We start from the raw sequence: 27,617 nt of genomic DNA, 5'->3' as shown, positions 1-27,617 counted from the left end.
AAAACTGAGCAAATGTGACAAGTTAACAAGATTTAAAAGCATTTTTATTGCTCATTTACTTTGTGAGCAATAAAGATGCCTTTAAATCTTGCTATCTTGTCACATTTCCTCTGCTTTCAAAGGCAGAGGTCAAGTTTGTATTCCTACTCGCCAGAAAGGGCGAGTAGGACCTAAAAATAGCTCGCCCTTAATCAATCTCACTCGCAAATGCGAGCGGTCGAGTGAATTTGTTGATCCCTGTACCCCATTTGTTTTATTCTTGATGACACAGCCGGATGGCTGAGATTTGTTATTTCCTCATGTGTACATGTAATTTTTTTTGTGGAATTGCTATTCCCGACCAAGGGCTACACAGGACGAAAGGCGATGGGATGGTGTAAAACAACACTTTCATTGTTGATCAATAAGATACAAAGTATTTCCACCCACTGTGGGTTGCACCACCAAGTATCATTAACACAAGTATAAATGGAATCAATAAAAAGTGTCCATCAATGGTTGTTTTGCTTTTTTAACTCTTCTTTATTCAATTTTTATCGGGCAGCCAACGCGTTTCGTTCAAAAGAAGTTCGTCAGGGCGTACTGACTGTCCAATAAGCACAGACATCACCTCTTGTTCTTCTATGTTCTGTGGTCAATTATATGTAAATGGCTACTGAGCCAGGAAAGGTAGCGTGCTGCTTCGAAAAAAGGTATCCCCCCCCCCCCCCCCCCCGCATTATAGGCAGTGCTGAGACGGAGTACCAGACAGTACAGCACCTGTCCATTTAAAGCATTGGGGAGACTGAGACTGCTGTCATTCCTATTGAGGCAGGTTGTGTCTAATGAGCGTCTGATGTCTGCCTGGTACACGGCGTGACTTTCACTGGATGGCCCTCTGTAACGGCCCGTGTCAATTCAATTCATGAAGCTTTATTCGGCACATGTAAATCACCATAAAAGCACAAGAATAAAAACATAATAACAAATACATCAATATCTAAAAAAGATTTACAGACGTAATGCCAGGAAAAGCATGTGCTTTTAATGAATTAACACAGTAATTTAAAATTAAATTTTGCAGTACGTAATTTTGAGTACAGGGATAACAGGTCTATCAAATAGTTTATATCTAGTTCCCGATGGATTAACTCAGTTGGAGCCGAAGTTGGTAGACACAGGATCTTTTTTTTAAGAAGGAATTTTCCTCTATTTGCAAATTATCGCAACTGTGGCCCCATACACCCGCCCCATATAATGCAATGGATACACATCTTGCTTGATAAATCTTCAGCATATCCCTGGTTCGTCGGTCCCCAACCTTAGCAGCAAATCTAAAAACACCAACGGAATTTTTGGCCATTTTATTCCGAATATTACTAAATTCTTCGGTCCATTTCCTGTCTTTGGAGAAGGCGATACCAAGGTAGCAACATTTCTCTACCTGCTGCACCTTTTCGCTATCGATAAAAAAAGGCATTTGAAAGTTTGCTTTTAACCTCATAGCTGCTAGTAAACATCCCTCCCCAGTGCTGCGCTGTCCATTGGGACTAGTGCTGAATGGACGTCCAATGGTCATGCGCAGCACTGGGGAGGTAGTGCTGCCGTCGGCCAACGCACCGAAGCAGCACTTAAGGGGTTAACCCCACAGGTCATAGTGTATGTTTTCCCCTCGTTGATTAACTATCAATCACGTCATCGGCGTATAATAACACCAGTACAGAGACGCCGTTGATCTGGGGGGCATCTGCATTAATCTTTTTCTGAATGGCATCGGTTCCATTCATAAATAATATAAAAAGTAGGGGGGCCAATACACAGCCCTGCCTAATCCCTCTACTAAACACCAAATTTTGGGGTGCGTTCACCTTTGGTGCCAAAACGCACACATGTTTGTAGGTTCCCATACAACCTGGCGAGGAAGATTATGCCCTCTGGAGCCCTCAACAGTAGCAAAGTTGACCATAAGATAGAATGGTCTACCATGTCAAAGGTGCTGCTTAGGTCAGCAAAGCAGAGGAAAAGTGAGCCAGGTTTTGCTTCAGTATATTTCCCGATCAGCAAATCAAGATTTATGCACTGGTCGAGTGTACCCCTGCCCTTCCTAAAGCCATACTGGCTCTCAGCCAGTATGCCCTCTCGCTCGACCCATTCCTCTAACCTGACGAGCATGACTCTACTCATGATCTTAACTGAGAAGTCAAGAAGAGAAATGGGGCGATTAATTCTTCACGTCAGACCTGCTGCCCTTTTTATAAATCTGGACAATGATGGATTCTACCCAGGGTTTGGGGGCCTCAGAACACACAGCTTCATTAAAACATTAGCCAAGAGAGGTCCCCACATCTCAGGTGCTGCCTTGTATACATCAATTGGCACCCCGTCAGGGCCTTTTGATGGATTCTACCCAGGGTTTGGGGGCCTCAGAACACACAGCTTCATTAAAACATTAGCCAAGAGAGGTCCCCACATCTCAGGTGCTGCCTTGTATACATCAATTGGCACCCCGTCAGGGCCTTGGGCTTTGCTCCCCTTTGCTCGCACGTATGCCAAGTTCAACCTCACCAGCTGTTATATCCAACGGTAAAACAACCCACCTGCTAGGGTCGGTGTCTACACTTCCATTGGAATCAAAGCTGTTAGAAAAGTGAGCAACCCACCTTTCACTTGGGACATTAGAGGTCAACTCCGGTATCTTGTCGTCTTTAAGAAAATGAGAATTGACAGTCGCCCCAAAACAGAGTACTATTGGATAACTCCGCTGCTTGATTAAGGGAGTCCCAGGCTAGCTGCTGTAAATCACTCTTCCTCTGTTTCAGTGCAAGCTTGTAGTCCGCTCGTAATTTAATGATTGAAGCGGTGTCCCTGGGCTTTTTTGCAAGCGCCTTTTTAAGTTTAGATAAAGAGATGGTACATAGATGATTGAACCAGCCTGGTTCATTTCTACACTGGCCAATATTGTATTTAGGGAACCTGGCATCAATAGAATTATTAATGTCAAGGAAAGAGGTTAAAATCTTCTCATAATCAGCACTATTTTCCAGAATGAAAATATCTGCCAAGCTATCCTTCACTATAGAACTGATTAGGTCATGGGCCTTGTCCCCTGCCCAGCTTAATCTGACTCTGTTAGGTCTGTGTGGCTCAACATTTGTGATTGTGATCCCTACTTTAACCAAGCCACTACCCCAGAAAGTTGTCCAGAATGATATAATTGTGGTCACTTAATGTAGTTTCTTCAATTCTGTGAGGAGCACAACACAAGATAATATCGAAGTGCTTTACGAAAGGATGTTAAGATGGAGGATTTCTGATGGAAAAGGGGAGGGTGTTCCAAACTTTCCTAACACCCACAGTAAAGTAATTTACAGATGGGATGCAAGATTTAACAATGGAGCTCAGACATGCATCGTTCTCCTGAGAGTAGCAGTGCCCTCCATCTTTCTGGGCGTGCATGCTCTCTCTAAGTATTGTTGCCTTCATGAAGTCTTCCTCAGCACTGTTTGTCTTCACATGATGATGATTTATTATTAAAAGTTTAATGATTTTATACACAGCAAAACGATACAATAAGTTTGTGTTGATTTTCGTCCCCCTCCCTGTTTTCAACTTATTAACCATGCAGATGCTAATTAACACACCCAGTTCCAGTCCATTCCTTTAATTATGAGGTTCATATCCTTTCTAGAGTTCACAAACTCAAGGGAGTGTTGTTTCTAATAAGTCACCTGAGGCCCAGTGTCGTGTTCCAGCCTCATTAAACCAGATGTGGGTCCCTTCCTGGCCTACACTTATTGCCTTGCTGGCCTCTTACACACTGCCAGGCCATGATGTCTGTACTGATCACCTGTATTCCAACCTTTCTTTCTCTCCAGAAGTGCGCACGCTCCCCTCCGGCCCTCGGCACCTATAGAGAAGTCATGGACCTCGGGGACATGGTGCTCCTTCGAGCTGAGGTGGAGCGCCTGTCGGCCGAGCTCCAAGAGACCACGCAGGAGAAGGTGCAAGCCGCCCAGTATGGACTGGCCGTGCTGGAGGAGAACGCAGACCTGAAGCAGAAGTACACTGACCTGGAGTCTGAGCATGAAGCCATGAAACAGGAGCTGCAGCAGGTCAAGGAGGTAAGAAGCCCATGTCCTGAGGCCGCCGGGCTGGGCCCTATCCTAGGACATGACACTCAACGTATGGCCTCACCAACTGCAGCACTGGGCAGCTGGTTACTTGACTGAGCACTAACATTCAGAAAGTCCTTACACTGGCAAGCATTTATTTACAGGGTAATTGCAGTTAAAGAAAAGTTCTGGGCCACATAACATTAGGAACCCCTTCATTTCATGTTTTCTGGGATCACATTGTGCAATTCAGCAACTAGATGTACATGCTTTGCTTCCTGTACGCCCATCTTACACAACCCTTGACCCCTGATGTCCGCCCCCTCCCTGCCCCTTGGAAGATGTTTGTGAGTACCCGTGTTGTAGGAGATGTAAAGAGCCGATGTCCAGGAGTGCTTCCAAGCTCGTGGTTCATCCTCACACTGCGATCTGTAGAATAGTGCACAGCACCTTGTGATGCCTCTACCTCTTTTTAAATCCGCTTTTTTGGTCTCGCCCGTCAATGCGCTTGCGAGAAATATTGGGGCTTAACAAGAGCTTAACCATTGGCGGCGATTTGATGCTGTGCCCGTGAAAAGCAAGTGTATTGACCTGCAAAGCGCGTGCACATCAAAGCCATCTGCCTCCCTCCCACAGGCATCCCCAGCGTTCGCTCTGCCTCAGGCATTTCTCCTCCCCTAATTATTCACTGCCCACGGCAGGCCGGCTGTACTTTCACTTTCACAGCCACCAGGCCTTGTCTTGCGTTTCAACTACCTAGACACATGTTCTTCAGATTTTTATTTCCACTCACCGACTCTCTCAGGTACATTTTGTATATCATAGCACTTGTGTTAGGCTCACTCACATCCCTAACACATGCCCCTTGCCTTCTAGCACCTTGTCCTGGAACGTTTTTTTGCGGTTTTCTTTCCCCTTCCTTTTGTTTACTCCGGTGGCACCAAGACCCGCTCATTTATTTACTTATATTATTATTATTTGGCCACATTTGGGTGGTGCTACCACCTTGAACATCGATCAATGTTTGATTTATCAGAGCTGCTTGGACCGGTTTTACGCGTCCACTCTCAGGCTGAGACATTTTTGGTCTATCGGCCTTCGTGCAAATTTTCTGGGTCGGAACAGAGATTTATATTGTCATCTCATTTTAGGCGACGCTGGGTTGTCTTTGCAGTGCATGCCCTTTGCCACATTTTTTCTCCACCGTTATGAATCAGCTTACCCGTTGCTGCTTTATTATTCACTCTATTCTCTTATATGTAAAACATTTGGGTGAGCTAATCAGCATACCCCTTGCCGTTTTATACTTACTCTTGTCCCATATACACATATTCCTTTGGATAAGCTATGTAGCAGCCGCCTCCAACAGCCCCACACGTTCTCGGGGGGAAGCTGACATTATCTCCGCTCTTTGTTTACACTGGTAATTCTTGTTCCCATGGTTATCAGGACTCACCACAGGCCTGTTAATCGGCATGCCGAACGTTCTTTGTAACACGCAGGCCGACCAGCCAATTTGAATTGTGTATGACGGGGCACGTCGACGGGAGTCTCTCCTAGTTTTCACCATTGACATTTTACCCCATCACACATTGCTTTCCATTACTCTTCCAATATAAAGGATCTCCCTACTGAGCCAATGGATGACACACCTCTCCACAGGCGACACAAGGAAAGAGCTCGATTTCTCCAACTGCTTCAGGTAAGTGAACGCTCTATTACACGCCACTACTTTAATATGCTGCCTGACTGCTGGCATTCCGTCCCTACAGGTGCCATCGCCCTCACTCTTTGGGATCTGCTAACACTTTGGGACCCGGTGCCCACCACCCCCCTAGCACCCCTTGTGAATGGATATGTTGGGCGACGCTGCTGGTTCCCTCCAGCATTGACGGGCATTACTTTGCACTCACGCCAAAGCGCACGTTTGTTTGTTATTTACCGGCCCTCACTCACTCTTTGGGATCTGCTAACACTGCAGGACTCGGCGCACACCAGCCCCCTCGCACCCCTTGTTAAGTCGAGCACCCAGCACAGCTATCTGCCTTTCCTTTTTCATGGGTAATTAAGCGCATCTCTCCGGGCACCCTTTCATGTCCGCCGAGCAGGCCAATGCCCCCATGCTGTTGCAATAACAGGCTCACGTTTCACCAGGCCCGTGTACCACTACAGAGACACAGCTGAACTTTTCCAGAGTCACCATCATTTTAAATAAGACTTATTAAATATGCTGTTTGTGTGTGTGTGCATTTGTTTCATGGATTTTTTTTCTGCTTGTGTAACATTAATTTAGCATATAATATTCACTCCTGGCCAAAGCACAAGCTGCGTCAGTTTATATAATAAGACAATATATAATTAATAGGCAATGAGGCAAAACGTTTTTTTTTAATGCACCATTTTAAATGTTCTATTATGTATCCCATAGTTGACTTTTGCGACATTTTACCAGCCTTTTATTTTTAATTTAAAGTGAGAACAGTCAGTATCTACAGTTTTTGCGCAGATCTTGATACCTCGTTGCTTTTCCGCCTGTGCTATAAACAGCTAACGCTACCCCCCTCTCTGTGGGCTCGTGAACTTTTCATCCCACTGAAAGCACTAGGGCTGCCAAAGACTTTTTTCCTCAGACCCTGCGCTTTAACAGCACCGTTGGTTGTGCTATAAAATCTATGCATGCATATGTTTCAAAGCTAGCATTTTGTGTTTTTTCATGTCAGATGATGCATTTGAAATGATTAGTCGGTGGCGTACACTGGAGCTACTGTGTTTTCTCTTTCCCATAACACTTTATTTTAAAAGTTCGGAACAGGCTCTTGGGGCCCAGCATAGTTAATTAAGGAAGTGCAATGAATAAGTCATTTTAAATAAAGGCCCTCCTTAACTCTCTCTCTCTCTCTCTCTCTCCATCTCTCTCCCTCTCTCTCTCTACATCTCTCTCTCTCTCTCTCTCCATCTCTCTCTCTCTCTCCATGTCTCTCTCCATCTCTCTACAACCCCCACCCCCTCTACAGCCCCCCACTCTCTACAACCCCTCCTCTCTATCTGTCTATCTCCCTCACTCTATCTATCGCATCACCACAGCATCAATGAACGCCACTGCATCACTCGTCGCCACCACAGCATCAATCTTTGCAACCATTTAACAACTGGTTCAAATATGTTCTCTCAATGTTTCAAGCTTTATTACAAATGTCACAAATTTTAATATTTCACTTCTGTTCTTCGATTTTCCTCACAATAAAATACACTGAACATAATCTTAACAAGTTATTTACAAAAGTTTAAGCTATTACCATTATAAATTACAATAACTTTTATTTAAGTATTTATTAAAAAAATAAAAGCCATTGTTATTTGTAATAGGAATACATGTAAGTCACGTAAATGCAACACCTATTGCATTACAAATGCTATAGGTGTCACATTTGCGAAAGTTAAAACTATTGGCATTGTAAATGACAAAGCTATTTAGCTATTTTCAAAACCAACACATAAATACAAAATTTGTCATTTCGTCTGTAAAGCGCTCTGATATCTGCAAAGATCTTGTTCGCGCTATATAAAACTTTCTAAATAAATAAATGAATTTACAATACCAGTACCTCAAACTTTCCTAATGCGAGACCTATTGCATTGCAAATGCTTGTTGTCCATGTTCACACCCTGGTGTAAGAAGGGTGGATCTGAGTGAAGTGGGGACTCTTCTGCCCAAGAAAGGCCTGCCTCTTGCACTTCATGTCTCTGCAGAGCTGCGTGGGTGTGTTCATTGTTGCAGAAACTGCCCACTGAGAACATGTGGTTTTAGTTGTTGCTGACTCAGACCAGCTGCCCTGGGTTGTTTGAATTTAAAATGATATTCTTGCATTGTGCGATTTGAGTAGTTGACTGGACTGTTGGGCTGACTACACAGCTGTCTGTCTGCTGCTCTGATGTTACAAGAATTTTTTATCTTTCCATACAGTTGGCTGTGACACTACCCAGATTAGATTTGGTTCCTGTGCTCTTGCTGTTTGTGATGCCGTTCACCTCCTAAGAATGCTTACTTGGCAATTCAGGCGAGATTGTTTTATATCTCAATAGTATACTCGGTCATCAGATTAATTTATAGCTTAAAGGTGCTTTGTGCCCAGAAGATGCTCACTTTGTTTTTTTTGTTGTTTTCAATGCAGACAAATGTATAGCCATGTCCTTGTTCGACGTGCAAGCCAAACTTTTTTGGTTTTGCCACTGCTAGATAATTGGTACGCAGCACACTGCAAGCATATTATTCGAGAACTGGAATTTTACGTTCTCATTTCGGGCAGGGCTCAATCAGGTGGCTGTGTTGAGGACCCTCAGGCAAGCATGTAGTGTCTGCATTAGGAGTACCTCCTTGTGGTCACGGGATGTCTGTGCAGGCTACCTGAGTTGCGTAACCGGGAATCACTTCCAATGATCTAATCTGCTGTTGTGACTGAGGTAATGTATGGACTGCACTGACATCAGTATGATCCACACTGTGGCAGCAAGGCATGCAGTAACCTGTGGGCATTCGAAATGTTATTGGGTGCACTAATTGTCAGTCACTGTGTGCCTTTTTGCGAGAGAAGATTCTCCACTATGTGTAGGTGGGGTGGGGATGGGGGTTATTGCTATCTTATCAGCTAGGTGGTCACATCTTGAGGTTTGTGAACGTTTGGAATGAGTGGCCAGGGCGCACACTTTTTCACATGGGTGGGCTGGGTCTTGACATCCCTAAAAAGTGTACTCGCCCTCTAACTATGGCGAGTCAGATTTTATTAGGTCGAACAATTTGTAGTACTTATTTATTCACGTTGGCCAGTGAATTTTAAGCTGGGAAGGAGCAAGCGTTCTTCTGATTCAGAAATTAAATTAGCATTAAGTAACACACCTTTAAATAATAGTTTGTAAAAAGGCTGGTACAATTATTTCAGAATATATTGGGAATTATGAAAATATTTATTTTGTAATTCAAAAGTGTGATGCAAAAAAAGTTGGAGCAAAACCAATCGCAACGCTTTATTTGGTGATGTGCAAATGACAAATATTTGCAGAAACTGGATTTCCAAACATTGTACACATTATGGTTTTATCAGTAAAATGGCATATCTGTCGGATTTTTTTGTTGCCATTTCAATCTACAGATTGCAAATAAGTGTTACCACTTCAGGCATATATTTATTAAAGTGATCGTTTTTAAACCTGATTTGAGAAGCATTCTTGCCCTTGCCGTGATGACTATGTTAATGAACTAAGAGGCAAGTCAGTGGTCCTGTGTGTGGCTAGATTTGTTTTTTATGTATATATATGAACCTCGGGATTTTCAAGGTTCTTGATTATAAAACGGGCACTAGACCCAGTATTTTTAATCTAAAGTACAACCATGATTTTTGTACTCACATGGCAGATTGAACTGGTTTATTTGCTTTAACACATTGCGATAAATAGTTTTACATGCATTCTTTTGATATTTGCAAAGTGTGCAATGCTTTTCGGTTAAAATTCATAATCGACAATGATATAAATTGTCCATTATTTACATAGAATGAAATATATGTGGTTTTAATTTAAGATTGCTGTTTCTAAGTAGGAGCAGTTGTACTTCACAGAACGCCGTAACTTTCCAGTGAGTTTGTAACTGGTTGTCATGACTACGGGGAAACCATTCTGAGATCCAATCAAATGTTGACATGTTTAAAAGCAATGACTCATTGTTAGCTCTGTGTTGTGAGCAAGGCGGCTTTGACCGTCGAAACGCGTCAATCCTAATGCACTAAGAAAAATAAAATATTTGTTTCTGAACATGACCCCACGGAGTCAGCGCCTGATTGCTACTGTTTTCGTCAGGATTGGAGAAAATATATATATACAAAAGTTTAGTCTAATCAAACGTGTTTTTTTTTTTTTCATAGCAGACCTGCTGAAGTTTACTGTCATGATAAATAGGAAAATGGCAGCTCACTGGATCACATAATTTGAAACCAGTTTATGGGTGAAGAACATTCTAATTAGGTCGGGTAGTTTAAGTCCCTTTACCTGCAGATTGAATATATATATATATATATATATATATATATATATATATATCTTTCATTCTCCAGAGTGCCTTTCCACCAACTGTCGCTCCTCTTGTCCTCGGGTGCCTCCTTACCGCACGGTGGAGTGCGTATACTATGCCAAACCAACTGTTCGAATCCTCGAGAACCGCTCCTCAATTAAGGACACTCAAGTCATTCTTTGTAGTCCCATTGCCATATTTAATCATAGCTTTTGTTACAAAGCAGTCAGTAATCAATCGTAGTTCCCCAAGTTAGGTTAATTAGAAACAGCCCCACACCGGTAGTGGTGCGTGGGTCAGTGGAACAACTGTTATGTCAGTACATGTCACAGGAGGTCAACCAGGGAAGCATGGAATGTGGGGGAACCAATCAGGGAGGGCAGAGCACAGGGGAAGCTCATGCGCAGGGAAAGGGAAGGAACCAAGCGCAGGGCACGGGAGGGGTGGCATAAGTGAGATACAACACATCTTCCTCTCTTGAGAGTTTTGACAACTGTGCCACGGGGAGAGGTAAACATTATATGGGGGTGAATAAACTGGAGACAGCTAGTCACATACAAAGTCATCCAAGCGTTTTGGTCTTCGGATGATTCTGCCAAACCTTCCAGAGACCAACGGCAAGTCGGGTGTACATTCAGTCAGAATGGGAATCATGGGTAGTTCTGTCGAAGCTACTACGGAACCTGTGACCGTCAGACGCTACTTCAGAGTCAGAATGTGGGTCATCGTGACAACTCCGATTACATGTCGAAGTGCTAGGATTGACACCAACAGACCGATCTGTCGATTGACCATCATGTGAGTCAGTGTCAGGTTGGAGATCCTGTGTGATGACATTTCTAGACATATTACTCTCTACAACACAAGCCCTATCCACATCCACCCACAGATCATTGTTAACCGTAACATGTTGCTGTTGATTGTGAGTCTTGCCTCCCGGATGATATTTTGCCAATCTGCTCATGTGCCATACTTTCCCATCACTGAGTCTTGCCGCATTGTTAAACAGTTCATCAATGTAAAGAGGGGCAGTGAATCTGCTTTCTCCTTTCTTTACTCTTTTTTTCCAAACTAACTTTCACAAGGTCGCCGACTTTAAATGCATGTTCCTTAGCACTGTGTTTCGAATCATACCATTCCTTGTAGTATTTCTGGGCTTTGATAATGTTGTTCCTGATGTTTTCTGGTGACCATTCTATTTGCTTTGATTTGGACATCCACCCCAGGTCGATGCTTAAAGGCTGTCTGCTTCTCATGAGAACAAATGGTGCTGTGCATGTGCTGGCACACGGAGATATCCTGAATGCCCATATGAGTTTGTGAATTTCTTCTTCCCAGTTTTGGTTTGCGTTTCTAGATAATTGTATATGTCCCTTCAAGACACGGTTGAAACGTTCAGTGAGACCATTACCTTCTGGATGCTAAATTGAAGTGGTGTGATGAGTGATACAGTTCCTTGCTAGAAACGACTTGAATGCTTCTGAGCAAAATTGCGGACCAATATCTGGGAGTACTGATTTAGGTAATCCTTCACTCAAACAAAGCAGTCAGTAATCAATCGTAGTTCCTCAAGTTAGGTTTATTAGAAACAGCCCCACACCGGTAGTGGTGCGTGGGTCAGTGGAACAACTGTTATGACAGTACATGTCACAGGAGGTCAACCAGGGAAGCATGGAATGTGGGGGAACCAATCAGGGAGGGCAGAGCACAGGGGAAGCTCACGCGCAGGGAAAGGGAAGGAACCAAGCGCAGGGCACGAGAGGGGTGGCATAAGTGAGATACAACAGCGTTCACATATGCAAAGTCAACAAACACGTTTCGGCGTTGCCACCTTTGTCAGTGTTGACTGACTGAGACATAGATCTTTTTATTGTGTGGCGTAGAACACCGAGCGAGGCTGAGGAATACATTGGGATCCTTAATGACAATCAACAGAACCTTACGTTCACTAGTCACATTAGCAAAGAAGAGGTATTCTATCTTGATCTCAGAGTATATATACAGGATAATAAGATTCAGACAGCCTTGTATAGAAAACCAACGGCAGGGAATACCATCCTGCGTGCTGGCAGTTGTCATCCACGATGTGTGGTCAATAATATCCCATTGGGAGAGTTTCTGCGGATTAAGCAGAACTGTTCCACTGAAGGGGAATACATCAGAGCCAGAACAGAGTCCAGAAGGAGGTTCGAACAGAGGGGCTATTGTAAAGGCGTCCTAAATGAAGCTGAACAGAGGAATGACGCTAGGTCCAGAAATGATTTGCTTGTTGATAGGATTAAAAACAAAGACACAAAAGTGAGATTGATTACCAATTTCACTGAAAAATCTCCCGAAATGTTTCAAATCCGGAGAAAAAATTGGAACATATTGAAATCAGATGGTGTAGTGGGCAGTCTGCTATCAGGTTACCAGTGGGTAATCGATCGTAAAAGCAACTCCTTGAGGGATCACCTAGTGAACAGCCATTATGAACCAAAGAAGAGGAAAAAGGCCATTGCTTTGGGATTTTACCCATGCATGAAATGCAAGGCCTGTAAGAACTCGCATAAAGTAAAAGAATATGAGGTACCGGGGAGGTCCAAAAAACGACAATCTCGAAATTACTTGATTGTAATTCCGAATTCACTGTGTATTTAGTGTGCCCATGTGGAAAAAAGTACGTGGATAGCACCACTAAACAAACAAAACTAAGGATTCTGGAACATATGAGAGCCATTAATATGAAAGATCAAAGCTACCCGTTGGCTCGGCATTATGAAAAAGTGCATAAAAGTAATAGTAACCCATTGAGCTTTTTTTTTTTATCTTGGATCTGCTTATAAGAACAGAAAGGGGGGTGACTGGGTTAAGAAACTCAGAACCCTGGAATCCAAATATATCATAATGCTTCAAACAAAGAACCCTGCAGGGTTTAACAATGAAAAAGAAATGTGGGTGCATGTTGGGTAAATTAGAAATCTCGCCCGAAATCCACAATTACAGTATGTAACTTCTTATGGTTCCCGTACCTCGAAATTCTTTCCCCTTTTTTCCTCCCTCCCCCCCCCCCCCCCCTTCCTTTCCCCATTCACCTTTCCAAGCAGCAGAACTCTTTCCCTAGTTTTTACAGGTCACGTAATACATGTATTATGAGAGAGCCCATTCAGGGCAGAATCATTCAATTATACGTGACGTAACGAGCACAAGCACCCAGGCCGAATACTGTTACTTATGTAACGTTATTATTGAAAAGCAGTAACTTGTGATAATAACAAGGATGCCCATTCAGGGCATTATAGAATGAAAGGTATTGTTCTTTTGAGTATGATGCAAGAATATCAATGAACAATAAGATACTGAGCAAAAAGGAATGCATGCATTGAAATGTAATGTTGAAAAAATGCTTTTCTTATAAATGATTTATAAAGTATTCAGAAACTGTGAGATGGCCGCCACATAACCATGAATGACATTTTTTTCATGTTTTTTTTAATCACATGACCTGTGTCACGGAGTAACTTTATTTAAACACACAAAATGTCTGTCAGTCAACACTGACGAAGGCGGCAACGCCGAAACGCGTTTGACTTGGCATATGTGAACGCTGTGATTAAATATGGCAATGGGACTACGAAGAATGACTTCAGTGTCCTTAATTGAGGAGCGGTTCTCGAGGATTCGAACCGTTGGTTTGGTATATAAATATATCATTTTTTTAATCATTTTTTTTAAGGCCTGGTTCTTTCACTTTTAACATGGGTTGGGTTTTCTTTTCAGTGTCTCCAAAATTTGCGGGCACTCCCTTAGCCTGGGGTGTTTCTCAGCCAAGGGCCACCCTGAGAAGTGTTGCATCCCCTTGTTGCATGACCTCCTCCAGTCTGAGTGGTGCCTTCTCAAGGGCCACCCTGGGAAGTGTTGCATCCCCTTGTTGCATGACCTCCTCCAGTCTGAGTGGTGCCTTCTTTGTCCAGCACAGTTCTTGGGGCGGTGAGCTGTTGAGTCACCTCCTCTTTGTGGTCTCGGTCAGAAGCAAGGAGAGGCCCCTCGTTGCTCGTGACTCCCACCGCGTGCACTTTTTGCCTCTCACTTACGTTGTCCTTGGTAAGTCACCCTCACTTTCGTCGTCCTTGAAGCTGGGGAGGGGAAGAACTCTGAATAAAGGGTCTTGTACCTTACACCTTGAGGTACCGGTGGGCTGGGCGTGGTAAACTGGTCGGTGTTCTTAGGAGTGGTCCTTTCTACACACTGCTCTGAGTAGCATCTCTGGTGAGTCCTTTGCGGGTCTGACTCTGTGGGTGACACCCAGCATCTTGTAGTGGCCCAGATACGGTGCTGGCATGGATGAGGCAGCTTTCCTGTCTCGTTGGGCGTGTTCAGTGGAGCGCTGTGACTGCTAGATAGCAGCCTGGTGCTCTGTGGGCCTTGGGGGCGAGCTTGTGCTGCGAGTGAGTGCAAAGCTCCCAGTCCTACGGGGTGAGTTTAGACGGAAGTAAGCAGGCACGGCTGCCTACCAGGCCTGTGGGGTGAGTTTAGACGGAAGTAAGCGAGCACAGCTGCCTGCCAGGCCCACGGGGTGAGTTTAGACGGAAGTAAGCGGGCACAACTGCCTGCCAGCGCTGACCCCGTTCTTGGGTTTGCTTCAGGGCGCGTTGTCTCTAGCTGGTTCCCCTGTGGCCATGGTTTGTGGCTAGGCTGCTCTAGGCTCCAGCTGCCGCTCTGCCTCCCACTGTCCGACGTGGGAGCTGCGCCACCTTCTGGGTGGATGGAAACATGAGACCAGTGTGTCTGATTTGAAGAGGTGAGCGCCGTGGCTTCAGAGCGCTATAAAAGTGGGCAAGTCTTGTCTTACGGGTGAGAGGGGAGCTGTCACACTGGCAACGGAGGGGCTTCAGCCAGCTCTCCCTAGGCCCCGTCCACAGCCAGTCGTGGTCGGGAGACCCTGAAGCGGGGCTTTTATTTAAAAAACAAAAAAACGACTCTAGGCCGAGTTGATGTGGCAGTGTTGAGCTCCATAAAGACTGGGGGTTGCTTCGGGGTGCAGGCCGCTGCCCGCTTCCCTTCCTGCAGTACAGTCTATGATAAAAGCGGACAGTTAGACTGCAGGGATGCTATTAAAAGCAGCGAGCAGCTCGGCCGCGGATTACTGCCCTTTTCCAGGAAGGGGGATTAGGAGATTACCGAGGCCCACCCTTCGTGCCTGCCCCAGCGAGCACTAATTGCATCTCCAGCAGCGAGCCCGGGTGCAGTGCGCTGGAGGCACTTGGAGCCCCAAATGTACCGATCCCCCCCCCCCCCCCTCCTCCTTCGTGTTCGACCCAGTGTGCTTCTGCAAGGGAGCCCGGGTGCAGTGCCCTGGAGTCACATGGAGCCCCAAATGTACCGACCCCCCATCTTCGTGTCTGACCCAGTGTGCTTCTGCAGGGAGCCCGGGTGCAGTGCGCTGGAGGCACATGCAGCCCCAAATGTACCGACCTCCACCCCTCCTTCGTGTCTGACCCAGTGTGCTTCTGCAGGGAGCCCGGGTGCAGTGCGCTGGAGGCACATGCAGCCCCAAATGTACCGACCCCCCCCCCATCTTCGTGTCTGACCCAGTGTGCTTCTGCAGGGAGCCCGGGTGCAGTGCGCTGGAGGCACATGCAGCCCCAAATGTACCGACCTCCACCCCTCCTTCGTGTCTGACCCAGTGTGCTTCTGCAGGGAGCCCGGGTGCAGTGCCCTGGAGTCACATGGAGCCCCAAATGTACCGACCCCCCCCCATCTTCGTGTCTGACCCAGTGTGCTTCTGCAGAGAGCCCGGGTGCAGTGCGCTGGAGGCACATGCAGCCCCAAATGTACCGACCTCCACCCCTCCTTCGTGTCTGACCCAGTGTGCTTCTGCAGGGAGCCCGGGTGCAGTGCGCTGGAGGCACATGCAGCCCCAAATGTACCGACCTCCACCCCTCCTTCGTGTCTGACCCAGTGTGCTTCTGCAGGGAGCCCGGGTGCAGTGCGCTGGAGGCACATGCAGCCCCAAATGTACCGACCTCCACCCCTCCTTCGTGTCTGACCCAGTGTGCTTCTGCAGGGAGCCCGGGTGCAGTGCGCTGGAGGCACATGCAGCCCCAAATGTACCGACCTCCACCCCTCCTTCGTGTCTGACCCAGTGTGCTTCTGCAGGGAGCCCGGGTGCAGTGCGCTGGAGGCACATGCAGCCCCAAATGTACCGACCTCCACCCCTCCTTCGTGTCTGACCCAGTGTGCTTCTGCAGGGAGCCCGGGTGCAGTGCGCTGGAGGCGCATGCAGCCCCAAATGTACCGACCCCCACCTCTCCTTCGTGTCTGACCCAGTGTGCTTCTGCAGGGAGCCCGGGTGCAGTGCACTGGAGGCACATGGAGCCCCAAATGTACCGACCCCCACCCCTCCTTCGTGTCTGACCCAGTGTGCTTCTGCAGGGAGCCCGGGTGCAGTGCGCTGGAGGCACATGGAGCCCCAAATGTACCGATTTCTCCCCCCCCCCCCCCCCCCCTCCTTCGTGTCTGACCCAGTGTGCTTCTGCAGGGAGCCCGGGTGCAGTGCACTGGAGGCACATGGAGCCCCAAATGTACCGACCCCCACCTCTCCTTCGTGTCTGACCCAGTGTGCTTCTGCAGGGAGCCCGGGTGCAGTGCACTGGAGGCACATGTGTCCTCTCTGCAATGTACCGAGGCCACATTCTGTGCCTCATCCCGCATGTTCACTCCGTTGGCACTTGTAGACCCCTGATCCTGATGTAATTCACGTCATGCAGCGCTGCTTTCAGGCAATGTCCCTTCTAGGCGCCCCAAGCCTGCCCAAATGTAAGGACAACGTCCTCCTGGCCCGGGGTTCAAGTGTCATTCTCTATCCTTTGTACAGACGCGGCGTTTCTATGCACCTCTGCGGTCTCCCTTTAGGTCTTTAGGGGCTTGCCACGCTCGCGGTTAAAATAAAGTTACTGAGACATCCTGGTAAATATTGCTGTGTGTATAAAGGAGCTCTCATTCTGCCCTCTTCACCCATTGATGTCACGTCATCTTCATATTCCACTTCTGCCCACCAAGTCTCACCGCCTCAGACAGTTGCTCAGTGGTTTTCTTCACTCTGAATGGCTGCCATTTCCTCTTGTGCAGGTTCATTAGGCTTTTTAACCTTTCTTTTTGCAACGTGTACTCTTTATTTTGCAAATCGATGCATGCAATTCTTTTTAATATTTTTCCGTATATTTCCTAACAGATGGCTTCTCAAAGGCCAGACATATTATTGACTTTGGCAGTGCTTGCTGAGTTGCAGTTATGACCTGTGTGGAAGTGCAGTAACATTGTAGCTGTCTGCAATGCGAGTGCCTGGCTATGTATCTATCCTTGTCTCATTTACAAATCAGATGAAAGCCATGCATAAAAAAAGTTTAAACCTTTTCATGCACGTTTGTTCTGTGAAGGTTTAGGTACCAACGTTTTGTGTGTGGGTTTATTTTAATATTTTTATTTTGTGGCATATGCTTGCAAAAAAGGTGACTATTGCATCATCTTCCCAGTGCCTTATTTTTTGCCTTTGCCAATGCTTGGTTTCATGTGGAACTAATCAGTGGTGTCGTCAGAACATGCACTTGTTTCCACACCTCCTTGAATTTGTTGGGGGTGGGAACGCTACCTCGAACAGAAGAGTATTCTCGTTTGGGCTCCAATCCAGACCACTTCCATCGCCCTTTTGTCTGCTTCCAAGTTTCCTTCAACTTGTGTTTGTTTCTGTGTTCAGGCGCTGTCAGAATCCCAGATCAATCACAAGAGGGTTGCTGCGGACCGAGAGCGAAGCGAGGAGAACCTGCTGAAAGAGAACTGTGTCAAGGAGGCCCGGCTGCAGGAGAAGGTGGAAGAGCTGCAGGGCGAGATCAAGCAGATGCGCTCCTTCGTGACCAACACTGCTGCGGAGAACGAGGGGCTGAGCTCGGCCCTCCAGGAGCTCAAGAAGGTAACCCAGCCATCTGCAGAGTTACAACTTTCCATTCTCAAAATGAGTCGCCCTGTTAGCCTTCTCTCTGCCTGATTGGTGAGCGTTGAATGTTGGCTGTTTGACGGGTACTGTGCGAGAAAGCCTTTGTAGTACAGCCTTGCAGTCACACCGAAGGGGCGTGCCTAGCTTTCTAGCATGAAATCGGCCAAACTTGGGGAGTGCTTTAAGCCAATGTTATCGAAGCTAAAATACTAAATCCCACTCCCACGTTTTAAATAGGTTTGAACATCGAGGCTTTCAACAGCCCTCTTTATCAGATCTTCACTTCTGTTTTGTGTCCGGTGCAGCACGTTTTTTTTTCCAGTGTGGAGTGGAGAAGTGTGGCTCAATGGTTAGAGCGGCAGACCCTGATGCAGAGGTCTAGCCCGGGACCAGGGTTCAATTCCGGCCTCGGCGGGTCTTGGGCTCAAAATTCCACGGACCTGATAATTCTCGCCTCGGTGCCTCTTCCAATCATGGAGTCCCACTCTGCAACTCTGGGCAATAGCTTGCTTAATCTCCACACCGGCCCCCACAACGCTAAGGATGCCTGGCCTCCACCTTGGGGATGCCCAGGAGTGGACGCCTCACAGGGAAAGCCAGGATGGGTTCCACACCGGCCCCCACAACGCTAAGGATGCCTGGCCTCCACCTTGGGGATGCCCAGGAGTGGACGCCTCACAGGGAAAGCCAGGATGGGTTCCACAGCGGTATTCGTACAAGCGCCTTGAGACCCTTGCGGGTGAGTAGTGCGCTATACAAGTATCAATTTAGTATGCTGTCACGTTTTTGCCTGCTTTATTTTTTAGTTTTGGGTTTGCTCCAGGCTTTATTAAAGGGTTACACTGAGTTTCTATGATTCTAGGCCAGAGACTCTTCATCATGTGTCCCAGTTTCTCTTTCTAGAGAAATGAATTGCTTGCTTACATGCAGTTCCTTTTTACGTGTGATATTACCAAAGGGCTTTTTAATTTGACACTATATATATATATATATATATATATATGTTATATACTTGGAGGTGCTTTCAGCAGCCCTCGTCACCCATTGGTCTGTTGCTTACATTCATGTTTTTGTTCATCATGGACCATTGTGTCCACCCCCTTTAGCAAGTGGCACATCCACACACAGAGTATTTCTCTTTAGGGACTGCAGTAATGTGCAATTTTTGTGACCATAAACCTTGCTTTTACCCAATTATTTGATTCATTATTTATTATTCCTCCAATATTGACAAGGGCGCAATTTCTTTCCAAAAAAAGTTAACTTAAAGTCTGATAGCCAACGCAAGACTAATTGTTATGTGGGAGGGCGAGATGTCTTTATCCTCGGAGACCTGAGAGATCAGTAGTGTTCATGGGAACTGCTTTGGAGAATATTCATTCTTTGGAACGGTGGGGAAGGCTTTAAACGCTTCCCTCTGCTCTCCTCCAATGGTATGAACGAATTAAAAAAAAAAAAATATATCTATATATATATCTCTTCATTGAATAAACACGTCATCCTGCAACTCACTTGAGGAGTGATTCTTTTGTTTGTAATTACTGCTCGCTACATTTGAAGAGGATAGCTGGCGGTCCATACCTGTTTGGTTCCGCCGATCACTCACGGAACAGGAGTGTTTCTTCATATATATATATATATATATATATATGCTAATGGGCGCTCTACAACATATTATCAGGGTACTACTCTACTCTTACATTGTATTACCCTATCACCCCCGTTGTCTTGTAAAGCGCTCTGATATCTGCAAAGATCTTGTTCGCGCTATATAAAACTTTCAAAATAGATAAAAGTATATTTATAGAGTATATCACATTTGGTGCATCAAAGAGGGTGAATGTGTATCAAACATCCACAGGTCCCGCATGTGCTGAAACAAACAAAAACAATACCCTCTGAGCACACTATTATTAATTCTCTCTGTAGATATAGCACCAGCCTTAATTGGAGAAGACCTGGACTAGTTAATTTGATTTACTGAATAGTGACATTTGCCAATAAGACTGGTGCTATATCTACAGAGAGAATTAATAATAGTGTGCTCAGAGGGTATTGTTTTTGTTTGTTTCTGCACATGCGGGACCTGTGGATGTTGGATACACATTCACCCTCTTTGATGCACCAAATGTGATATACTCTATAAATATACCCTGATAATGTTGTAGAGCGCCCATTAGCCTGTTTGTGTGTATGTATGTATGTATGTATGTATGTATGTATATGTGTATATATATATATATATATAATACACAAATACTCCTGTTCGTCAGTGATCGGCGGAACCAAACAGGTATGGACCACCAGCTATCCTCTTCAAATGTAGCGAGCAGTAATTACAAACAAAAGAATCACTCCTCAAGTGAGTTGCAGGATGACTTGTTTCTTCAATGAAAATACATTATATATATATATATATATATATATATATATATATATATATATATATATATATATATATATTTTGTTCTAGCCTTAGGATGTATAAGAACAATAGAGATGGTGACCAGCTTGAAGCACAACGTTTGTAGGCTTTGTAGCCCCTCTAGTGACTGACAGAATTCTGTAGATGAGCGGGTGTGATGGTGTATTATGTGTTCATGCATCTGTTTGATGTGGACTTCTAATTCTTCCCCACGGCTATGTCCCATCTTCCAGGAGTGCAAGAGCTTGGAGACCGACAAGGCCCAGCTTCGTGCAGAGATCAAACAGTGCAAGATCCGGGAGATGCGGCAAATGCAGGACTGTGCTGAGCTGGAGGAGGAGAACGTTTCCCTGCTGAAGCAAGTCTCTGCCTTGAAGGAGAGCCAGGTATTGCACGATGGGCCCATTTCATCCGCTCTTTACAGTACGCGTTGCCCTGTTTACAGACTCCTTGGTCTTTAGCCTGCCTGCGGAATTCTGCTCTGTAGCTCACTTGGTGGGCAGTGTGGGAGGATTGGTGTAATGAGTGCAAACATAACACATCCCTTGGTCTGGGAGTCACTCAAGCTTCTAGCAAAACATTTTTTTTTTCCTGCAATGTCACTTCCAATGAATTGAAGCATCAAATTATTGCACATTAAACTGAAAAAAAATATGTATACAAACAGGCTTATGCTAAAATGTTGCTTACGCCTCTTAATTATAAATACCGTATTTTCCGGCGTATAAGTCGACCTTTTAACCCCTTAAAATTTTCTGGAAAGTCGGGGGTCGTCTTATACGCCGGGTACAAAATGTTATGGTATGTTTTCATGTGCTTTTTCATAGCGAGGACTTCACTCGAAGGTGTCAGACCGCTTCACAATAGGAAATAACAAGAAACAACACACCTTATGTTAAAAAATACAGCCACCGACACTGGCAACGTCCACACCCAGCCCCCGCGCCATGAATTGTGCAAGTATCGAAAGCGAGCGTTTTTTTTTCATAGCGAGGACTTCACTCGAAGGTGTCAGACCGCTTCACAATAGGAAATACCGTATGTAACAAGAAACAACACACCTTATGTTAAAAAATACAGCCACTGGCAACGTCCACACCCAGCCCCCGCGCCATGAATTGTGCAAGTATCGAAAGCGAGCGGTTTTTTTTCATAGCGAGGACTTCACTCGAAGGTGTCAGACCGCTTCACAATAGGAAATACCGTATGTAACAAGAAACAACACACCTTATGTTAAAAAATACAGCCACCGGCCCTGGCAACGTCCACAACCAGGCCCCGCGCCATGAAGTATCAAAAGCGAGCGTTTTTTTCATAGCAAGGACTTCACTCGAAGGTGTCAAACTGCTTCACAAGCGAGCAAATGGCGCCATGAGTCTTACCTCGACTGCCGCTGCCGCTGTACACGCGCCTCCAACCGCTTGCACATCCCCAGGCAGACGATGCAGCAGGACGAGGCAGCAGGACGTCCGAAATACGGTATATGGTAACGGGCAGCCAGCGCCGAAGATGGCAGCGCCCGGTGTGTTGAAACGTTTGGCACGTTTTGGCACGCGCCCCTCTCTCCTTGACATGGGCGTGGGCATAGAAAGGGGACTGTCGAATGTTACCGAAGGCAGTAGAGCACTTGCCGTGATTGGCTGGTTGTTGCGAAGAGGAAAGGCAGTCTGGTGACCAGATACCGTATTTGCCGTACCGTACGTGTGGTGTTGAAGACAGTCTCTGCACCTGTTCATACTGTACAGCACCAGTACATCCAGTGCTAATGGCTGACAGTCAAGAACCCGGCAAGGCTCCAGCAGCACATCCAGTGCAAATGGCAGACAGTGAAGAACCCGGCAAGGCTCCAGCAGCGCATCCAGTGCAAATGGCTGGCAGTCAAGAACCCAGCAAGGCTCCAGGAGTGGCAAGAAGAAGGAAATATGAAGCCAGTTACAAACTTAAAGTTGTGGATTTTGCCACGGAACATAATAACTGTGCTGCTGCAAGACAATATGGAGTGACAGAAAAGATGGTTCGGGCCTGGAGAGCAAATGAGAAAGCATTACGGAGTATGCCAAGGGGCAAGTGTGCATTAAGAAGAGGCACCCCACATTGCCCAGAACTCGAAAAGCATGTAGCAGACATGGTGGCCGAGCATCGGCAAAGCAGTTATGTCGTGACCCGAAATAAAATCCGATTGGTTGCACTTCAGTGGGCCAAATCTAATCCAGATCTCAGCCACAGATTTAAGGCCACTGTATCCTGGTGTACCAGATTCATGGGAAGGCATAATCTGGTATTGCGGCAAAAGACAAAAATTGCCCAGAAATTACCTGCGGATCTTGATGCCAAAATGCATAGCTTCCATCGCTACGTTATTAGGCTGCGCAATGAACATGGCTATGCGCTAAGTAGCATCGGAAATATGGATGAAACTCCAATGAATTTCGATATGATTGCCAACAAAACTGTCCATCAAAAAGGCGAAAAGACAATTTTAATAAAAACAGGACATGAGAAGTCCAGTTTCACAGTGGTACTAGCATGCACAGCTGATGGCGCAAAGCTGAGACCAATGGTTATTTTCAAAAGAAAAACAATGCCGAAACTCAAGTTCCCTGTTGGTTGTTTTGTGCATGTGAATGAGAGAGGATGGATGGATGAAGGGGTAAAGCTATGGCTTGATAATGTATGGAGCAGGCGACCAGGTGGACTTCTACAAAGACGTAGTCTACTGGTGTGGGATATGTTCAGGGCTCATTTAACTCCGAGCACCAAGCAAAGGCTGGCAAGAATAAAAACAGATGCTGCAGTTATACCTGGAGGATTGACATCGTTGGTGCAGCCACTGGATGTGTGCCTAAACAAGCCATTTAAAGATCGCATCCGAGAACAGTGGAATGAGTGGATGGTTAGCGGTGAAAAAACATTCACAAAAGGAGGAAACATGCGTGCTCCAACGTTGGATGTTTTGTGCACCTTTGTTATAAAGGCCTGTAACGACATTGATGCAGAAACTGTAATAAAGTCTTTCAAGAAGTGTGGCATATCAAATTCATTAGATGGTATGGAGGACGACTATTTGTGGGAAGGTGAAGAGGATGCCGAAGAAGAGACCACATCATCTGATACGGAATTGGTACCAGATCCATACGATGACTGCCTTACAGATGTACCACAAGATCTCATTGACTTACTTATGAGATCAGATGACGAAGAGGAGGATTTTGAAGGCTTTTAAAGGGAACGTTGTAAATCCTGTAGAAATCCCTTGGATTTATGGAAAGTTATGGGAAGTTTAATCCACTTGCACTGTTTCATGCACTTATTTATGTTTACCGTACCGTACCGGTATATTCAGAAGTGACAGTTTTTCATATGGTTCTAAATAAAAATATTGCGAGTGAAGCAAGATTGTTTATACAACCAATTTGTTTGAGTTCAGTCTTTGAGTTTGTAAAATAAACGCTTAGGTAACACTGTCCACTGATAAAGCCTTACTGCTCACCCACAGGGAGGAGGACTAGACTAATACGGTAAGTTCAAAATACCGGTACCGTACATTCTCGGAATGGCTATGCAGGACTGCGTTGGACTGCACTGGAAGTGGGGGTCGTCTTATACGGCGAGTATAGCACAAAACCTAAAATTTTTCAGGCAAAGTAGGGGGTCGTCTTATACGCCGGGTCGTCTTATACGCCGGAAAATACGGTACTTTGGAAACCATCTCACGAGGTGTCCCGCATAGCATGGGCCTTCAGGGTAACTGCTTGATCAGCTGTATTTTTAGTTCTTGGCTGAGACAGCGCATGCGCTGAGGCACTTGTGACTATCGTAAATATTATTTTTGTTTACCCTCTAATTGCGTGGGGGGGGTGGGTCGTTTTCAACTGCTTGAACTTCCCGATATTTCTAAGAGCTGAACGGAAACCACTAATAATTAAACATGGTTGCATGCGCACAATATCTGAAACCTGCGATTTGGCCCTGTGTCTCCTTAACTGATGAAGGTGTAAACCTATTCCCTTTGTTTAAGACTCTTGCCAGACAGTATGTTTTTCTGAATTAACGTTTGCTGCTGTGTCATTTACTTAATTGTTGGATATCTTCTTTATAATTTAGAAGAGGTTTTATTCATCATCAAACAATGCCGTGATTTCAAAAGGTTTTTGTTTCACCTTTACCTATCCCTAAAATCATTATTACATGCGGTTTCCTTTACCCACTCCTAAAACCCCAAATTACTCATACTTCGCTTTGCCTCTACCCTCTTCCGAACTCTCAAGGCATTCTTACTTCCCCCTTACTACTACACATTCCTATTCCCGTTGTTAATTTAAAGTTACATAAATGTATGTTCTTAACCTGCGTGGTAAAGGTCCTGCATGGTGAATCCTTTTTCCCCTCAGGCAGAACACGCTCCCACCTTTTTCTTTAAACTCTACCCTGCCTTCACCCTATTGCGCCTATACATTTTGGGGTACTGTTTAATGTCCTCTGTCTGGCGGGCACCTTTTTGCTTTGAAAATGTATCCCACTCGATCCCCAAAACGCAGTCCCCACACACTATATTTTAGGTCTCACCTGAAATGACGCATGTGCTGGCGCTTGTAAGGCACTTTGTTTACTTACAGGGTTTTAGGTACTCCCCCACTCAATCTCATTGTTTGGCGTCCCTTTCATTTCCTTCCTTCTCCATGTTCAGCGAGTCTGTCTTTACTTCCTTTGTGTGTTTATCCCTACCCTTGAGTAGGCTGAAGAATTGCTTCCTTTGTCCAGTGTCCTTCCACTGCTCAGCGCTCTTCTAGAGGTACATTATTATATATATTTTTTACTTGCACTCCTTCCTGTGCTGTTGCTTTTCCGCTCCACCCCCTCCCTTTATTGCTTGTCCCTTCCTGTCCTGCCAGAAAAGAAGCACCCAGAAGATGTCCCAACGCTTTTTGAGAAAAGATGTAGACGTCGCTGCGCTCCATGCTCTGTATGGCCTTTTTTGTTGCTGTCTTCATACAGGACCTATACTGTGAACTTCATATTTGGATGAAAGATAATCAAAGATTATTTTTTTTTATTTTTGTTACTACCAATATTGTTCCTGTAGGTGATACATGCTGTCTTTGCCAGGGCTTGTTGTTTTCAAGAGACTGCTGGAAATATCGAATTGGGGTTTAGAGTGATTGCATCCAGAGGTTTGGCTGCTGTTTGTTGTGATAGTTATTTCCGAAAAGCTAAACAAATATCTCATTTGTGTTTCCAGGTGGAATTTGAAGGCTTGAAGCATGAGTTGAAACGGAGGGACGAGGAGATTGAGCTTTTAAATGGGCAGGTGGTAGAGCTGGTGCGTCTGCGTGAGATATCTGAGCACCAGCTGGAGGAGGCCCTGGAGACCCTAAAAAGCGAGCGGGAGCAGAAGAACGACCTGCGGCGCGAGCTTTCCGGCTTCCTCAACACCTACGACTCCCTTGGCAACTTTCAGGTCAATCTGGACGAGCTCAACGAGGATGAGCTGGACAGTGGCTACAACAATGGCGGCGGGTTCGGACGTCTCAATGGGGACTTCTGCATGTCCACTCCCCGCAACAGTGACATTTATCAGCCCGCGCCCAGCCTGGCTTGTGACCTCTTCAGTGAGTTGAGCCTGACCGAGATTCAGAAGCTGAAGCAGCAGCTCATGCAGGTATTCCTTCACACCTTCTCGCTTGTGTATGAGAGTCCCTGGTGGCAGCCATGTTTGGCCTTCAGAAGCTTGGACCCTGCTGAGATGAGTTCTTTAATCCTGTGTTTATGTGGCAGAATCCAGCATCGTCCTCTAGCGGTGTGCTTTGGAAGTGTCAGTCCCCCAGCCTTAATATCTTTACTTGTGATTCTGATCAGGGTTGTTGTGCGATGGGTCCGAGACCTGTGCAGTGTTTCCAGGGTTTGGCTTGGAAGTAGCCCAACTCGTAAAATGGATTGATTTCTCCCCCCCCCCCCCTCCCCCCCCCCACACACACACACACACACACACACACACACACCCCACCCCCCTCTGTCTTGATCAGTGAGAATGCTGTTCGGCATGAGATGGGGCATGGTCCTACACCAAATTGGTTACTTGTAAAACACAGCCCATCCGTTTATTTGGAAAACTATATCTATTACTATAACTTGTAGTGTTCCTAAAACGGTGAGGTCACGAAGGTAACACTAAGGTGTTTTATGGTAGTGCTTCCAAGCTGCCATCTGTCATCCTATTTGTGGAATTTGTAGCAGTGCTCACTGCATTGTGTCCGCTGCATGACGGACATCGGGCCCCTGTCTACGAGTGCAGCTTTGCTGCTATTGACAGCTTTTCTGATACTCTGCTGGTACACCTGCTTTGGAGCAGTCCTATGAAGATTCAGGACACACATAGGCTGAAACATTGGCAGTATAAATACTATGTCAATTATCTTGTGATCTCCTGTAAAGCTGGCGTTGAGCAGTTCTTCTTTTACATGGATTGTCCTGCCTTACACTGAGATCTAGATTCCAGAGTCTGAATTATGGGAATGCTTGGTGTGCATGGTTGTTCACCTTCAACCTGCTGACTATTTCACTTGCTTTTATATCCTTTTAAACAGGGAAATCTTTTGTTATTTACTAAGTTTCTGAATCGCAGACTCCTGTTTTTACTTATTTATAGATCGATAAGATAGTGCCTGAAATGAGCATCTAAAAAAGGCTGGATATCTACTGGTCTGTGTTCAAATGAAAGCAGCAAGTTTCTCTGCACACTTCTGATGGCGAGATTTTAAAGTCCAACTCAGCAATATTGGCATGAAAAAGGGAACTTAAACCGTGCTTCAACCAGATGCGCTGTTTGTTTGTTGGCTATAGAAGGGGAAACGTCTGTTCATGTTAACACATTTTCCCTTTTTTACAGTTGTCAGTCCTGTACTGCTTTCCCAATTGCCTGGTTTAGTGTCCTGTAGAGTCACATTTCCACCAGTGTCTTACCATGTTAGAGTGGAATGTGCCACAGATACTTTATCCCAAGTAGCCATGTCTGTAATATAGTGGAATATAATAGAACTTTCCATAGGTAAGAATTTGGCGCATTTCACT

The 27,617-nt window shown here is 45.5% G+C and overlaps 1 protein-coding gene across 1 annotated transcript in view; it reads left to right on the top strand.

The window, feature by feature from the left end:
- LOC147684347 (protein bicaudal D homolog 2-like) overlaps positions 1–27,617 on the top strand; it is a 130,752-nt gene that overhangs the window by 1,674 nt on the left and 101,461 nt on the right. Inside the window, exons 2-5 of the mRNA XM_086940248.1 lie at positions 3,855–4,100; positions 17,888–18,100; positions 20,783–20,935; positions 25,789–26,208. Of these exons, the coding sequence (XP_086796374.1) occupies positions 3,900–4,100; positions 17,888–18,100; positions 20,783–20,935; positions 25,789–26,208 (987 nt within the window). The 5' untranslated portion in view covers positions 3,855–3,899. The remainder of the gene's footprint in view (positions 1–3,854; positions 4,101–17,887; positions 18,101–20,782; positions 20,936–25,788; positions 26,209–27,617) is intronic.

Source organism: Lissotriton vulgaris, chromosome 10 (assembly GCF_964263255.1).
Source record: "Lissotriton vulgaris chromosome 10, aLisVul1.2, whole genome shotgun sequence".
Lineage (NCBI taxonomy): Eukaryota > Metazoa > Chordata > Amphibia > Caudata > Salamandridae > Lissotriton > Lissotriton vulgaris.
This window is presented reverse-complemented; position numbering and strand designations above follow the sequence as displayed.